General features: G+C 43.1%; 1 protein-coding gene across 1 annotated transcript; it reads right to left on the reverse strand.

The window, feature by feature from the left end:
* Positions 1 to 731: 731 nt before the first annotated feature.
* Positions 732 to 15,513, reverse strand: TRMT10B (tRNA methyltransferase 10B). Its single transcript, XM_033173706.1, has 9 exons — positions 15,376 to 15,513; positions 12,426 to 12,653; positions 10,810 to 10,918; positions 9,628 to 9,752; positions 7,460 to 7,612; positions 7,036 to 7,114; positions 5,071 to 5,138; positions 3,110 to 3,233; positions 732 to 1,152 (listed from the first exon to the last, which is right to left on the reverse strand). The coding sequence occupies exons 2-9, from the start codon at positions 12,618 to 12,620 to the stop codon at positions 1,046 to 1,048; spliced, it is 960 nt and encodes a 319-aa protein (XP_033029597.1). The 5' UTR covers positions 12,621 to 12,653; positions 15,376 to 15,513; the 3' UTR covers positions 732 to 1,045.
* Between the last annotated feature and the right edge of the window lie 314 nt (positions 15,514 to 15,827).

Raw genomic sequence — 15,827 nt, forward strand, 5'->3', positions numbered from 1 at the left:
GGCAGCTGTCATGCTGGACGTGCCTCCTCATTGGATTTCAGTATAAGTACAGAACTTCCTTGGAAAATGGGTTCCATTAGCAGCCAGTATTCTGAAAGTGACATAAAGGTAGTTGCCTGAGAAGCAGAATTTGTCCACTGCTTGTTACCTTTCCACAAACTCTTAGCAGCACTTCTAGAGGGATGCCCCCCCGTCGGCCTTTCATCCGTCAGACCTCCTGTGTATGTACTCTTGTCTACTTCATGCATCTCGTATGGATTGAGCTGTTGTCTTCTCAAAGTTACCACCACAATAAACCAGTTAAGTTTTGTCATAGAGCTTTTTTCGTCGTGAGTTTCCAAGCGGTCAGCCCTCACCAAAAATGGTTTATTTTAAAAGCAAATAAACACACACACCCATCCAAAAGCTGGATGAGCTGCTGTGTTCATTAGGCCCGGCACTCAGCCATCGTGTTTTTGCTAATAAAGAGTTGCGTAACTCCAACTTTGAACTGTGTAATTGACTGTCCGGCTCACTCTGTGACAATCTGCTTGGCATGCGGAAAGTCTCAATCCCAAGCATCTCAAGGTAGGGCTGGATAATGCCCAATCAGCAGTCCTGGAGAGCTGCTGCCACTTTGTATAAGGCATCACTCTCTTGACACACCGAACTAGAATGTCATATAATCAGCTTCCTTGCCGCTAAGGGGTTGGAAGAGTCATCCATCCATTAGCCAATGATGGGACACTTGCTTGTTTATTAAATAAATTTATTAAACGCTTTCCCGCTAAAAAAAGAAGCAGCTCTCAGAACAAATGCCCTGTTTACCCAAGGAAAAAATGTTCTCGCCATTGGTCGCTAACAGTAATATTAAAGAAGTTAAAGGGTATTTTAACCCCCTCTCCTAACACAGATTCAACAAGAACAAGCAACTGTTTAGCCCCACAACTGTTTAGCTCCAGAGAAGTGGGGATCAGTTCAGCAGGTGAGGGTCACTGAAGACAGGTCCTAACCTAGCCGCCTCATTATCAACTTCTCTCCCACTTTTGCACGCCGATTCCGCCCATCACTGTCCTGTGTCTCGGAGAATGTATCCTTTTCCAGGAGAAACTGCAGCTTTGAGGGCTTCCTCCCAGCTCTTGGTCTCGTAGAAAGTTGACAAGGCATCAAGCACTGAAAGAAACATATGTGATTACAGGGATTCGTGGGAACTGGAAGAAGGGCGGGATACAATTGTGACATTGCAGAATGTGTTTCTTATCAGGTGGCAGAGCAGCTGGCACGTCGTATTTATGGAATAATAATTTAATTTATTTCTATCCCAGCCACTCTAGGTGGCTCCCAACAGAATATTAAAAACACGATGAAACAGCAAACATTAAAAACTTCCCTAAACAGGATTGCCTTCAGATGTCTTCTAAAAGTCAGATAGTTGTTTATTTCTTTGACATCTGATGGGAGGACATTCCACAGGGCGGGCGCCACTAACGAGAAGGCCCTCTGCCTGGAAACCTCCCTAGTTTATAACAGAGATTTAGGGGACTCGTACAGAATTAGCTGAAATCTAATGCTCCATGAACACATTGCTAGCTCAGTAGTCCTCATACTATCGATTTACACATTACCTTTTATAACAGTGCAACCTGAGGAACAAATGAGAGACAGCAAAATGGATATTCTTGTCCTCTGGGGCAGTGCCCTTAATCCCAAACACCAAAATTGTCACAAGCTTAAAATGTGCAAGGGGTACAAGCATTGCTGTAAGCAAGACTTGTCGATTTCAACGGTAGTGTCAGGCACAGGCTCAACTGTGTCCTAGTAAAATCAATAGTGCCTGAAGATGTATAACTTTGGCTGAATCACGCCCCTCATTTTAGGATAGGTGCAGACGGCCATTTGGTTGCGAGAATGGGCCAAAAAAAACAAACCACATAAGAAATCTAGAATGCTCTTGCTTCTACCAGCCTAACCACAATGGGAGGCTTTGGTTCTATTTCATCTTAAGTTTTCCTCCCTTCCCTGCTTCTCAAACTCCCCATTTTCCACAAGACTGAGCTACCAGGAGTGGCTGGTGCCCATTGGGAAGGGTAGGGCAAAAGGCTGGAAGACCAACACCAGGGGGAGCCATAGCTGGTTGGAAATAATAAGGCAAACTAGGTTTGATGGCAGCCTACGGTTGGTAGGGCACTAACCCATTCAGCAGCAGCAGCAGCAGCAGCAGCAGCAGCAGCAGCAGCAGCAGCAGCAGCAGCAGCAGCAGCATTTTATTATTTATACCCCGCCCACCTGGCTGAGCTTCCCCAGCCACTCTGAGCGGCTTACAGCATATATAAAGAATTGTAGAACATCAGATATTAGAAATTTCCCGATACATACCTAATGAAATCAAACCCAAAACCTCCCTTCCAATTACATTTCCAGCAACAGGGATTATAATTATTGTTTCCTTTTCTCAAAATAAATGGAGCAATATCATATTGATAGAAGTTTTATTAAGTTCTCGAACATCATATTGAAGAACGCCCCCAGAAATCCTCCCCAAACTGATAAAGGCCTATTTCTCCTATGTCCTAAGTGTACTTTATCATATACTCCTTTACACAAAATTCCAATATAATCTTATACAGTGTTTTTGAACCTTTTTTGGGCAAAGGCACACTTGTTTCATGAAAAAAATCACGAGGCACACCACCATTAGAAAATGTTTAAAAAATTAACTCTGTGCCTATATTGACTATATATAAAGTAATTTTCCCACGGCACACCAGGCAACATCTCGCGGCACACTAGAGTGCCGCGAACAGTGGTTGAAAAACACTGATCTTATAGATCTTCAACAGTTATCAGGGACAAGGGGAAATTATATCAGGCTAAATAATGGTTTAAGATATGGAATTATATCAATGCACCAGCTTCTACTGAGCACTACATAAAGCAACATTAATAAGACCACTGGGTTGGAACCTCAGCAGACAGCGTCATTATGGTGTCCCAGCTCAAAAAGAGGAGGAAATACTTTATGATACCCTCCCATTTAAAGGAACAAACAGCAGCTGCAGGCTGCATTGGAAAACTGGTGGCAGCACATCACCTACGGGATACATCCCAGCAAACACTGCAAGAGCCTGACCTTGATTGATGGCCAATGTTGTGGAGTGATAATTCTTTGCATTGACGTTCTTTACCATGTACTCTTGGATTGGCAGCCGTGCTGTTTGCAGATGTTCTTCCTGGGCTCTTTGGAAGGTGAGTCTCTGTAAATATATATAAAAGAAAAGTCACCCAAATGGTCCCTTGGGGACTGCCTCACCAGGAGCCCGTGAGTGAGCTGCAATTCAACCCAAAGACTCAACAGCTGAGTTGAGAACAATAAGAACATACAGTGGTGCCTCGCTAGACGAAAAACTTGCTAGACGAAGGCATTCGTCTAACGGAAGCCCGTCTCGCAAGACAAATTTTTGATATATAATTTTTATTGGTTTTGATGCAAAGCAAACATAAAACTTTGACATACAATGACATTGTAAACAATAATAAAAATGTAAAATATAACTTATAAAGTTTATGTCGTTCTAATCATTCACTGCTTCCACCGTAGACTTCCCTTCTTTCATATTATGTCTTCCTTATATCTTACATCTAGATTTCGCACGTAAATTTCCATTCCGTTCATTACATTGATACAATACTTCCTATTCTTTTCTTTTCCAAGTTCGCTTTTAGAGTCTGTAGCTCCTCTCACATTGTAATAGTTTCACTTATTAACAAAAATTTGCAAATACATTTTCCATTATCTCTGTACACCATGAGTTGTACGTCAGTATTTCACAATTTACATATCTTATCTAAATATTCAATATATTTTCCCCATTCTTTTCTGAAAGTTTCCTCCCCTTGTTGCCTGACTCTCATTGTCATCCTAGCTATTTCCATATATTCCGTGGTTTTCTGTTGCCATTGCTGGACATTGCTTTGTTTTCCAGACCTGGGCCAACAGAAGTCTCGCCGCCGTTGTCGCGTACAAAAAAAACTTATGGTCAGATTTTTTTATCTCTATTCCTACCATTCCTAGAAGGAATGCCTCAGGTAGCTTCTTAAAGGTGTATTTAAATATTTTCTTAAGTTCGTTGTATATATCTTCCCAGTATTGCTTTACTGGGTCGCACGTCCACCATAAATGAAAGAACTCCCCTTCATGCACCTCACATTTCCAACAATTTTTTGAATGGGCTTGCCTCGCAAGACAATTTTTTTTTTCGTCTAGCGAAAACCGCGGTTTGCATTGCTGCTTCGCTAGACGAAAAACCCGCTAGACGAAAATACTCACAGAACGAATTATTTTCGTCTAGCGGGGCACCACTGTATGTTTAAAGAAGATTGGGAAACGTTTATTGAATATATGGGAAATAATTGTGTACAGTAGTACTTCAGTTGTCGAGGTTCTGGAAGACCATTCGACTTCCAAAACGTTCAACAACTGAAGCGCAAAGGGTGGTTTGCAAAGTCAATGGAGAAAATTGGGGAAAAAAACACAGCAGAAGCCGTTTGACTTCCAAGGTGTGTTCGAAAATGGAAGCATTTACTTGCGGGTTTTCGGCATCTGAAAACCAAAATGTTCAGCTTCCAAGACGCTCGAAAAGCAAGGTACCACTGTACAGCTGAAAACACTGGCAGCATTAAGATAAATTAAGCCGTGCAAATAAGTTTTGGTGGATGTAATAATGGAATATTGAATGGCATAGTTTTTTGTAAAATATGCAGGGATTTACGATGTGTAACATGAACCATGGAAAGGGAAGAAGGGATGTCATTGACATCTTAAGGATGTAAAATGAGTATTTTAAATTGTAAAACAGAAAACTTAATAACATTATATACAAAGACTCAACAGCTACTACAGCAACCCCACAGAGCGTACACTAGTTTTAAAAGGAACAGAGTTGCATCTGGACACCCAAATAATTTTCTTCTAGCAGCAAGAACCAGAATACAGAGTTGTGGAAAGGTGAGAAAAGCTGCACTCGCTGAAAGTTGAAAACGTGCGGAGGTTTCCATCAAAACCATAGCTTATATGGCGCGCAACACACTTGCCTTTTTGATGCTTTCGTCCACCAACCCTCCAAGGATGTACACTTTTTGCGGGTCGACTTCCTCAAGAGCTGGAATGCAAAAAAAAGAAATGTGAGAATGTGTGTAAACAAAAAAAAAAGTGACACATTTATATGACAGCATTAGAATGGCAACAGAAACACAGCTGGAATGGACCCTGATGGTCATTTAGTCCAACCCCCTGCAATGCAGGAATCTCAAGTAAATCACCCGTGACAGATGGCCATCCAAATTCTCCTTAAAAGTTTCTGCAACTAGAGATTCTGGGGGTGCCTTCTGTGCCAGCTTCTAAATGCCTGCTGAAAAATCTTCTATTCTGCCAGGCAACTGTGGATACATCACTACTTTTCAATCAAAGAGTTGGAAGGGACCACGAGAGCCATCTAGTCTAACCCCCTGCCATGCAGGAATCTTTTGGGGCTTGAACCCACAACCCTGAGGTTGTCTCATGCTCTACTGACTGACATAGAGAGACAAAAACGTGTCATTCCAGACACGTGAAGCTGATCCACAAGTAAGCTAACAAGTGCTCTGGAAATCTGAGGTGTCCATGCAAAGTTTGCTACAGAAGATAATCACTTTTCCCCTCTCTTTCTCTCTCTTTACATATAATTTTTATTAAATTTTCCAATTTACAATTTTAAAATACTCATTTTAGATCCTTAAGATATCAATGAGTTCCCTTCTCTTTCCATGGTTCATTTTACATATCATGAATCCCTGCATATTTTATAAAAACTATACCATTCAGTATTCAGTTATTCAAGATCATGGGTAGGCAAACTAAGGCCCAGGGGCTGGATCCGGCCCAGTTGCCTTCTAAATCCGGCCCGCGGACGGTCTGGGGATCAGCGTGTTTTTACATGAGTAGAATGTGTCCTTTTATTTAAAATGCATATCTGGGTTATTTGTGGGGCATAGGAATTTGTTCATCCCCCCCCCCAAAAAAAGTATAGTCTAGCCCCCCACAAGGTCTGAGGGACAGTGGAATGGCCCCCTGCTGAAAAAGTTTGCTGACCCCTGTTCAAGATAATCACTTTCTCCACGCTTCGCATCAGAGGTTTGCTTGTATTTCTGTTAGCAATGAGAGCCAGTGTGGTGTAGTGGTTAAGAGCGGTAGACTCGTAATCTGGGGAACCGGGTTCGTGTCTCCGCTCCTCCACATGCAGCTGCTGGGTGACCTTGGGCTAGTCACACTTCTTTGAAGTCTCTCAGCCCCACTCACCTCACAGAGTGTTTGTTGTGGGGGAGGAAGGGAAAGGAGAATGTTAGCCGCTTTGAGACTCCTTCGGGTAGTGAAAAGCGGGATATCAAATCCAAACTCTTCTCCTCCTCCTCCTCCTCCTCCTCCTCCTCCTCCTTCTTCTTCTTCTTCTTCTTCTTCTTCTTCTTCTTCTTCTTCTTCTTCTTCTTCTTCTTCTTCACATAGGCAGAACTGCATACTATCACCAGAGTGGGGTGGAAACTCCAGATGTTGTTAGGGCTCCAACTCCCCTCAGCCACTAGCCAGCATGGCCAAAAACATCTGTAGAGAGCCTGGGATCTGTTTCACCCACCCCAAAGCGAAGTTGATCCCCGACTTCAAATTTAGAAAAAGATCTGAATCTGAAAATACAGAGGTCAACTTAATGCTGCAGAGATATCTCTCATTTGCCACAATTTGTTCTCACCAAGAACCGAATCTAAGATTTGCTGATTAGGATGGGATATGCGGACAGCTCGTCCAGCACTATCATCACAAAGCAATGTCTTACGGTGATGGTTTGAGAGGATGCTGAAACAAGATGCAAATTTGAGAGTTGAACATCACAGCCTAAGACAAGCGAAAGGCTGGAGACCAGTTTGGTCAGGATGACTTGAAACCTAAATCCCCAAGGCAAGAACTTATTCATTTAAGAATCAAAAGCTTTAACAGAAATATTTTATGCTGAAGCTGCAACGCCGTACCGTTCTCGGAGTCTGGAGTGAGGTACACAATTCTTTCTAAAGGAAACAGGTCAAGGTAACTTTCTGGAGTAACATCCATCTGAAAAATAGTAAAACAATATAACACATGTGTATGGGATTGAATTTTTTAAAAGGCAGCCGGCAGACACCTTTTGGAAACAAAAGGCCATCTCTGGCCTAATTCAAGCCTGAGGGTATTTGTTTTTCCAAGGTCTGCTAAATAATAAGCAAATGGCAATTACAAATCCAGAGAATGAAATTAGAATTTATCCACAGCTTCAACGTTGAGCAACTCTAGAAAGTAAGGACATTTCCAGGATTAATCACCTCAACATTCTTGGTTCCTCCAGAAAGAAATGGCTTTGTTTGCTCTTCAAAATGTCACTGACTTTATTTCTTGAAGGCAGGAGGGGGATATACTTACAAAATAACTGGAAAATCCATCATTCATCCTCTGGCATGCTTCGTAAATTGGGCTGTTTTTCACAAACCCTGTGAGGTAGATCCAGAAGGGGGCTTGAGCTTTCTTGTTTGACCCATAGAGCCGCCTTATCTGAGCAGCAAGCCGGCTAGTTTCCTTGCGAGGAAGAAAAGAAAAACTATCAGGAAAACTGGCAACGGGCCTTTTTGCCCAAGCACTCTGTGTACTTTCCAAAATGGCCGACTCAACCACCATACACGGGGTACAAATTAAGGGATGCTGCTGTTAAACTCAACATAGCTCTTGAATCTCAGTGAACTGCTACTACTCACCAGCTTGGTAAAACAGACCCATCCACCCAAACTGACCGCCCAGAGTTAAGTGGGATAAGGAAGCAAAACTGGAAAATCCATGACAGTGGCCAAGTAGAAGCCAGCGCCTTCTGAGCAGGACTCCACTGTTCTCCAATCTGTGTAACTCAAGAACCAAACGACGGTGATCTCTTACACTTTTGGTGCACAGATCAGGCACGCCGGCAGCAGCTGGCTGGTGTGCCTAAACCATGCAGGACTGAACTCGCCACAGATCAGCTGGTGTGCAAGGAGTTCAATCCTGCTTTCTGCAGCCTACTCTCTGCTCTACACTAGACGTCATGGTGTGGGGCAAGTGAGTGTGGTTTCAGAAAAAAAGGCCTAGCAGGCTAAATGGGGAGATCCGGTGGGTGCGATTTGGCCTGTGGGACAGAGGTTCTTTACCCCTATCTTACAAGCCTGTATTTTTCAGACTGCAGATGCCAGAGGAATGTTTGCAAGGACCCTGTACGTTGAAAAAAAATCTTCCTCGGTAATAATCAACTCTCCCAGCACACCAGGTCTGAGACAACAAGGTTTAGGAGGACTACACACGAGAAATGGATTTTATATCTGTAAGAAATAACAGAGGCGCTGTTTGTGAGGAGGTAACAATGGCTTGCTGTGAGAACGGATAACAAGAAGTGAAGGATGAAATGGATATTAAAGAAGAGATGAGGTGGCTACAGGAGGAAATGATGGACCTATGTTTGCAACAGGAGCGGGAAACCTGATTTTTTTTATTTAAAAAATTGTATTAAATTTAAGCGATTTGGTTTTATTTGTAACCATTTGAAAAACTAATAATTTGAAAAAAAATAAAAAAATATATATATTCCTCTTGCACACAGACAACTAGTGTGTTAGGGAGAAGACTCCTACCTGACACCCTAGCTTTGAAAGTGCTATATTTTAACATGAGGAAGAATTCAAAGGTCCAGTCCTCTCCCCAACCAGCACTTCTCAGTGGTAAATCAAGACATTGCCAAGTGATGTCGTTGAACACACCCTTGTTCTCTTGCAAGTGGCATGTAATGTGTTCAATACAGTGGTACCTCCGGTTACAAACTTAATTTGTTCCAGAGGTCCGTTCTTAAGCTGAAACCGTTCTTATCCTGAGGCGCGCTTTTGCTAATGGGGCCTCCCGCTGCGCGCGATTTTTGTTCGCATCCTGGGGCAAAGTTCGCAACCAGGAGCAGCTACTTCTGGGTTAGCAGAGCTCGTAACCTGAAGTGTTTGTAACCAGAGGTACCATTGTAGTGACTACTCAGCCAAAGAGTAGAGGCCCACAATAACCCTTAAGTTAGCCATGAAAAACGTGGTGGAGAAAGAATAGGGAAAATTTTAAATGTATTTGAAGTAGCATTGTAAGATTGAAAGTTAGATATATTTTGAGGATAAGATAGGCTGTAGATTAGAAATTAGTTATGTTTGGGTGTAAGATGATATGCTAAGATAAGAGACAGAATGAATTAATTAGATAAGGTCATAATATAAGACAAGAGATAAGAGATTTAAATGAATATGTTGTTTGTTAGAAAATAGATTAGAATTATATAGATTTGGAAGTTACAAAAAAGATATTCACAAGGGACGCAGAAGGAGGAGTTAGGAGGAAGTCCTATTAAGATGTGAGGAAAATGGAAATTTTTATTATAGAAGTAATAAGGTGTTAGTTTATTGTGTTTGGTTAATGTATGTTATTGTAGTTTTTATGTTGTTATTTATTTTTTGTTATGTTAAAAAATTTCAATAAATAATATGTTAAAAAAAAAAGTTAGCCATGAAAAAAAAGTGGTGCAGAGGATTCACTGCCACTACCTTCTTGGTCATGTGAACGGTCATGCTCAAATCGATACACAGCCGAGGGCCCGATTCCTTGGCCTCCAGAAGGCGCTCTTTTGCAATCACTTTCAAATCCCGCTTGCTGAGCTGGGGAACAGCATCTGAAACCCAGGCAAATATGAGAATTGTATGAGGGGGGGGGGAGAGAACATCCAGTCACTCATATCTAAGCCAAATTAAAACGTGCAGAGGTGGCATTTTTGCATAGTAAGTTCCCTGATGAGATGGTGAAAGTCCTCACGGGTCAAAATCTCTCTGCCCAGAGAGGCTGTCTGATGAAGTCAGTGAGATTATTCGCCTGCCTTCTGGGTACCAAGGTCTTTTTTACAGCTTGATAGTGGAGTTTGGCAGGAATTATCACGGTTCATATTCATACATGGAAGAACAGAAGCTATGCATCTTACCAGAATGTATGTGAGAGCAAGATACACAAGCACACTTCATTTATTTGAACGTTTTGGAGATCCCAAGAGATCCCAAGTTGATTGCTTCAACCTCAGATTCCCACATCTAAAAAGCTCGGATCCCACATCTAAAACTATGTACACAGAGAGTCTTAAAATAAACGGATTTCTGAGTAAAAGTCCTATGGAAGGTGTTTTAAATAAAATAAATCAGCAATGCCTCTAAATCAAGCAACACCATTTCATGACAGTGGTTCTCATGCCTGTTAGCTTCAGAGAAGCCTTTCCACGTTTGATGTTTTCTGCCAACAAGCCCAGCACCCCTGAACGTTGCAAAGGATTGTGGAGCATCTTCTGGGGTGTAAACTCAGCTCATGCAGAATAGCAGCCGGGCCTGTAAAGCCTCAACATTACCCTGCAGGAACTGAAAGTATGCCCTAAAACAGACACAGCACTCTCTTGCAGCTGCACATTGCAGGAGAAGGCTAATGATAGCAGGAACATGACTCAGGCTGCCCACACTGACTGGCAGTAGCTCGCAAGAGTTTTAGGCAGCCTTTAACAGTCCTAACTCGAGATGCCAGGGATTGAACTCGGAACCTTCTGAGTGTGAAGCAGATGTTCTGCACCTGTCTTTTAGGGAGGCTTGTCCCACTTCATGAAGGACCTGTGATCAGCTGTGACCAAACCCCTTGGTTCCCCATACTACGCTCTTAGGGACGTGGAGAGAGAAAAAATGAAATTTCACTCGTACCTTTTCCTTCTGCGTGCTTAGCTTTACGCCGCTCTCGCTCATATTTCCTTTTGCTCTTTTTTGCTGAAATTATCTTCTCCCAGTGCCTCTGTTTCCTTAAAACGTTTCTCTTAATGTCAAGAAAACAGGGAAAAAAGTCTAAAATTACTCAGGGGGTGGGGGGGAAGCATTCAGCATTCATCAACACAACTGTCTTGTCAGAAATCAAAATGGTGTGTGTGCTTTTAAAAGCTCCCAAACTTTCCCTTCCTAAACGTACACAGCTCCATTGCTGCACATTATCTGGTGAGAGGCTTGATTTACATTGCTGGTGAGAGGCTTGATTTACCTTGCTAGAGGACTTTATTCACTTCTTCCTCTACTGCCCACTACATGCCTCAATAAGATCTAGGCTTCTCCCTCTAATCCCACCGACTATCGCCAGGGACGATGACCGCATGAAATATCTACTGGCGGATGCCGACCCCTTGGTTTCACGTGGAGTGGCCATCTACATATTACAGGCCCTGAAACTCAGGACCACCTTTTTGGCCAACTCCCCTTAGCCTTAGTCTTATGTATATTCCTAACATGGACACTGTCGTCACGCCCGCTAGTGCTTTTTATTTCATTTGTTTTATTTGTTTACTTCCAATTGTTTTAACTGTATCTGTTGTATTCTTTGCATAATCGTGTCAGGCTACTGTCTGGTCTTTTACTATGTGCTATGGCCATATGGCTAATGCAATAAATAAATTGATTGATTGATACCTTGCTTGTTCTCCTTGCGTCAAGGCTTGCAGCCCTAGTCTTAACTTAGATGTAATCATGTTTACATTTGGACACATAGAATCATAGAACTATAGAGTTGGAAGGGGCCACAAGAGTCATCTAGTCCAACCCCTTGCAATGCAGGTATCCTGTGTGTTACAGCACTTTTTAAAGATCTGTACTTACACAGGTAGAGAGAAGTGAAATGCACGTACAAGCCATTGGTCTCTTTAATATCCACCTCCACACTGCAAGCAACACAAGGAATTCTGGCAGAGCCAGCCCTCCTTATTCACCACTTACCCTCATTTCACGCCAACTTGGCTCACACACAAAGGAGTCAACAGCTGAGAAGCATAAAGGGGAAACTATGCAAGGCCGCCGACTGCAGTTCACACCAGGAAGAAAGGGGCTAACTACTACGGTCGTGGCTGCCACCCCCACCATGTTTATATCCAAAATTTCCTTCTCCTGTCCTTCATTTCATCTTCCCAATAACCCTGTAAAGTAGGCTTGGCCGAGAGGCAAGGACCCTGATGGCTGAATGGAGCTTTGCACCTTGGTCTCCTCAGTTCTAGTGCTACACTCTAACCACTACACTGCACTACCCTTGCCCTCTGCCTTAACAAGTGCTGCTAACAAATGGATTAAAAAGTGTCGAGACAACGTTGCCGACCTTACAGGCTTTCTTAAAGCAAAATATCACCCTTGTTTGAAAAAGAAATTGCCAATCATCAATGCTTAGACTCTCAAACCATGTGGCTGGATTTATGTTGGCAGCAGCTGCTGTTCGTGTGGATTATTGTGGCCCCACAGCATTACGGACTCATTTCAAAATGCAGGTCTGTCGTTTGCACTGTACATACCGAACACCAATTCTTGTTTTCTGCCAACCGGTCCCTGGGGCTTTCACATCCCACATCAATCTGCAGAAGCCCAAAGGTGTCCCAGAGGTTTTCCCCGTCGCCACTTTCCCGGAAAACAACCCCATGCTTCTCAAACTGATCCTGCTGGTCTCCACAAGCACTCGCCTCGCTTGCATACTCAGGGCAGGTCATCATTTTTGCTATGCCCTTGCAGGTCAATTTGGGGAGCTGTGCAGAGACAAATGAAGAAGATGTTAATACGCTGAAACACAGATTTTAACTTGATCTGGCAGAAATCTGCCCTCTAGACTGCTGCCAATGCAGCACTAGCTTTGCATTTTTTGTCCGTGCTTTATGTGTCTGCTACAGCGATCATAATGAGCAGAATTGCCTCAAAGGGCAGGCTGGCAGGGAGAAAGTGGACTCAACAGACAAGCTGGGCCTTAGGAATCCCTTCCGGGATTTTACCAAGCATTTCCTCAGGCCCTGAGAGAAAAAAAAACACACTAGTAAGGTTATATGAAATGCACACCTCATGTATTTAACAGATAAGGCACAGAAAGACATAATCCCATTGCAGCATTTAGAAACTGTAAGTATAAGACACGCTGGACAAGGCAACAGGTGCTCTTAGATAAAATCTTGGATCTTCACAACTTTTGAGAATGCGAAGCTTCCTCTATAAATGATTCACAGATGGTATTTAACTCCGAGTAGGGGCTGTGGGTTAAACCCCGGAGCCTAGGGCTTGCCGATCTGGTCAGCAGTTCAAATCCCTGCGATGGGGTGAGCTCCCATTGCTCAGTCCCAGCTCCTGCCCACCTAGCAGTTCGAAAGCACGTCAAAGTGCAAGTAGATAATTAGGTACCGCTCCGGCAGGAAGGTAAGCGGCGTTTCCGTGCGCTGCTCTGGTTCGCCAGAAGCGGATTAGTCATGCTGGCCACATGACCTGGAAGCTGTACGCCAGCTCCCTTGGCCAATAAAGCGAGATGAGCGCCACAACCCCAGAGTCGGCCGCGACTGGACCTAATGGTCAGGGGTCCTTTTACCTTTTAGGCTTGCTAAGATGTATAAAGACTGAATCAGATAAGTGCTGGAGATGCAATGAGGTTGAGGGTACGTTCTTTATATGTGGTGGGCTTTTAAAAGGGTAAAACAGTATTGGGAAATAATTAATAATGAATTGGAAAAAAATGTTTAAAAGTACTTTTCAAAAAACAAAATAAAACCAGAGTTCTTTTTGTTGGGGATAATTCAGATGGAAATTCCCAGGTGTCAAAAAAGGCTATTTATGTATGCCACTACTGCGGTCCATGTTTTGTTAGCCCAAAAATGGAAAACGAGCGAGGTCTCAACTAAAGAAGAATGGCAACTTAAACTGATGGAATATGCACAGCTTGTGGAGCTAACATAGAACAAGAAGAACGTAAGTTCAAAGAAGACTGGAAAATGTTTATTGAATATATGGGAAATAATTGTGTACACTTGAAAATGTGGGCAGCATTAAGATAAATTTAACAGTGTAAACAAGTTTTGAGGGATGTATTACTGGAATACTGAATGGTTTAGTTTATGCAAAATATGCAGGGATTTATGCAAATTAAACCATGGAAAGATAAGAAGGGAAGTCATTGACATTTTAATGTTGTTTAATAAATACTTTAAATTGTAAAATAGAAAACTTAATACACCAAACATAATATATAAAACTTAAAATTATACACCAAAAAAAAAGAGAACGTGAAGCTTCCTTTCACAGAGTCAGACCATAAAGCACAGCCTTGCTTAAGAACATTAAGTCTCATCGTGCCGGATCAGGGCAAAGAGCCATCTATAGTCCAGCATCCCATTCCCACAGTAGCCAGAGGTCCAGGCAAGCCCAAAATTATTAAGTAATTGATTTATATACCAAAGACCACAGCGCGGTGTACAACATTAAAATACAAAATGAAAACACAAAACACATACGGTAATATGACAACAACAAAAACAATACCCACAACCCCACTCAAAAGGCCATAGATGATTTAAGGCCTGGTTGAAGTGCAGCATTTCCGCCTAGCAACTAAGGATATGTAATGAAGGTGCCAGGCAAGCCTCCCTGGGGAGAGCATTCCACAAACAGGGAGCCACCACAGAAAAGGCCCGTTCTCATGTTGCCACCCTCCTGACCTCTCATAGAGGAGGCATCCAGGGCCTCGGGACCTGAGTGTGACAGGGCTCTCCCCACTAGCGCTTCTTTGTGTGGCATGCCCTCATTCACTGAACATTTGTGCGAGGGAAAAGTGTGAACATCGAAAGAGGGGTTTTCATGTGACATATTAAACAGCATTGATAAATCACCTCAGGGGCGCCGGGTGTTTAGTTATGCCAGCTGCAAACCAACAAGCGTGGAGTAAATGATATAGTCATACACAGCATGAAAATATGGACAGGGAGGAGAAGCACGTGCACCTGGTCTCTGGTGCACATTCACACAACAGAGATTGTGTGTCATGTTTTGACACACAACAAGCCCCTCGCAAATATGTGAATGGCACAAGGTCACCCTCCTCCGCCAGCCCACAAGCCTCCCAGCTGCATCCCTCGCAGGCCACATGCTTTCCCAAACGAAGCATGTCCACTTGTACCCGCAGGGGCTCTTTCAGACGTTACAATAAACACAAGGAGATCAGGGGTACACGACTCCTCCTCCCTCTCCCACTATATAACGTCTTAAAAGGGGCTGTTTCTACATACAGTAACGGGATCCAATCAGCTAGGATGCCTTAATTAGAATTGCAACAAAAAAGGGGCCAGCGTTTGATCAAGCGAAAGACTTAAATGTAAAATAAAACCGACTTCACTCCAAGACTCAGGAAGCTCTCATGCGGGCGCAACCAACGCCCAAATCAGCGGAAGAAGTTACTGCCATTTAATGGTCGGCAATTGCTGGACATTTGCAACTCACCTCCCTCGGAGACTAAATAACAAGATGCTGAATAGGCTCCTCTTCTCTGCTTCGGAGTCAATTTAATTGCAAATATAAGGCAGTTAAAGGCGCCTTGGTGGGAGCTGTTTCCTTGAAAACGTGCAGGTCGCTTTGAACATGTGATGCGGTATCACTGTGGGAGACTTCCCTCTAACGTCACAAACCAGTCAGGTGCATTCTGGGGGTTGTAGTTTACTTAATTGGACGGCTCTGATTCATAGCATGGTAAGTGTTGGTAGGGAGCCTAGGGTCATCTAGCCCAACCCCGTGCAATGCAGGAACCTTTTTGCCCAATATGGGACTTGAACCCACGACTCTGAGATTAAGAGTCTCATGAGCTATCCCAGTTGCGGTGATATTAGGGACGAGGCAGCTTTTGAGTGTTTCAAAAATCGTTATCACTTGATTTGGAAGAAAAGCCATTTTATATT

This window comes from Lacerta agilis, chromosome 16 (assembly GCF_009819535.1).
Source record: "Lacerta agilis isolate rLacAgi1 chromosome 16, rLacAgi1.pri, whole genome shotgun sequence".
Classification (NCBI taxonomy): domain Eukaryota; kingdom Metazoa; phylum Chordata; class Lepidosauria; order Squamata; family Lacertidae; genus Lacerta; species Lacerta agilis.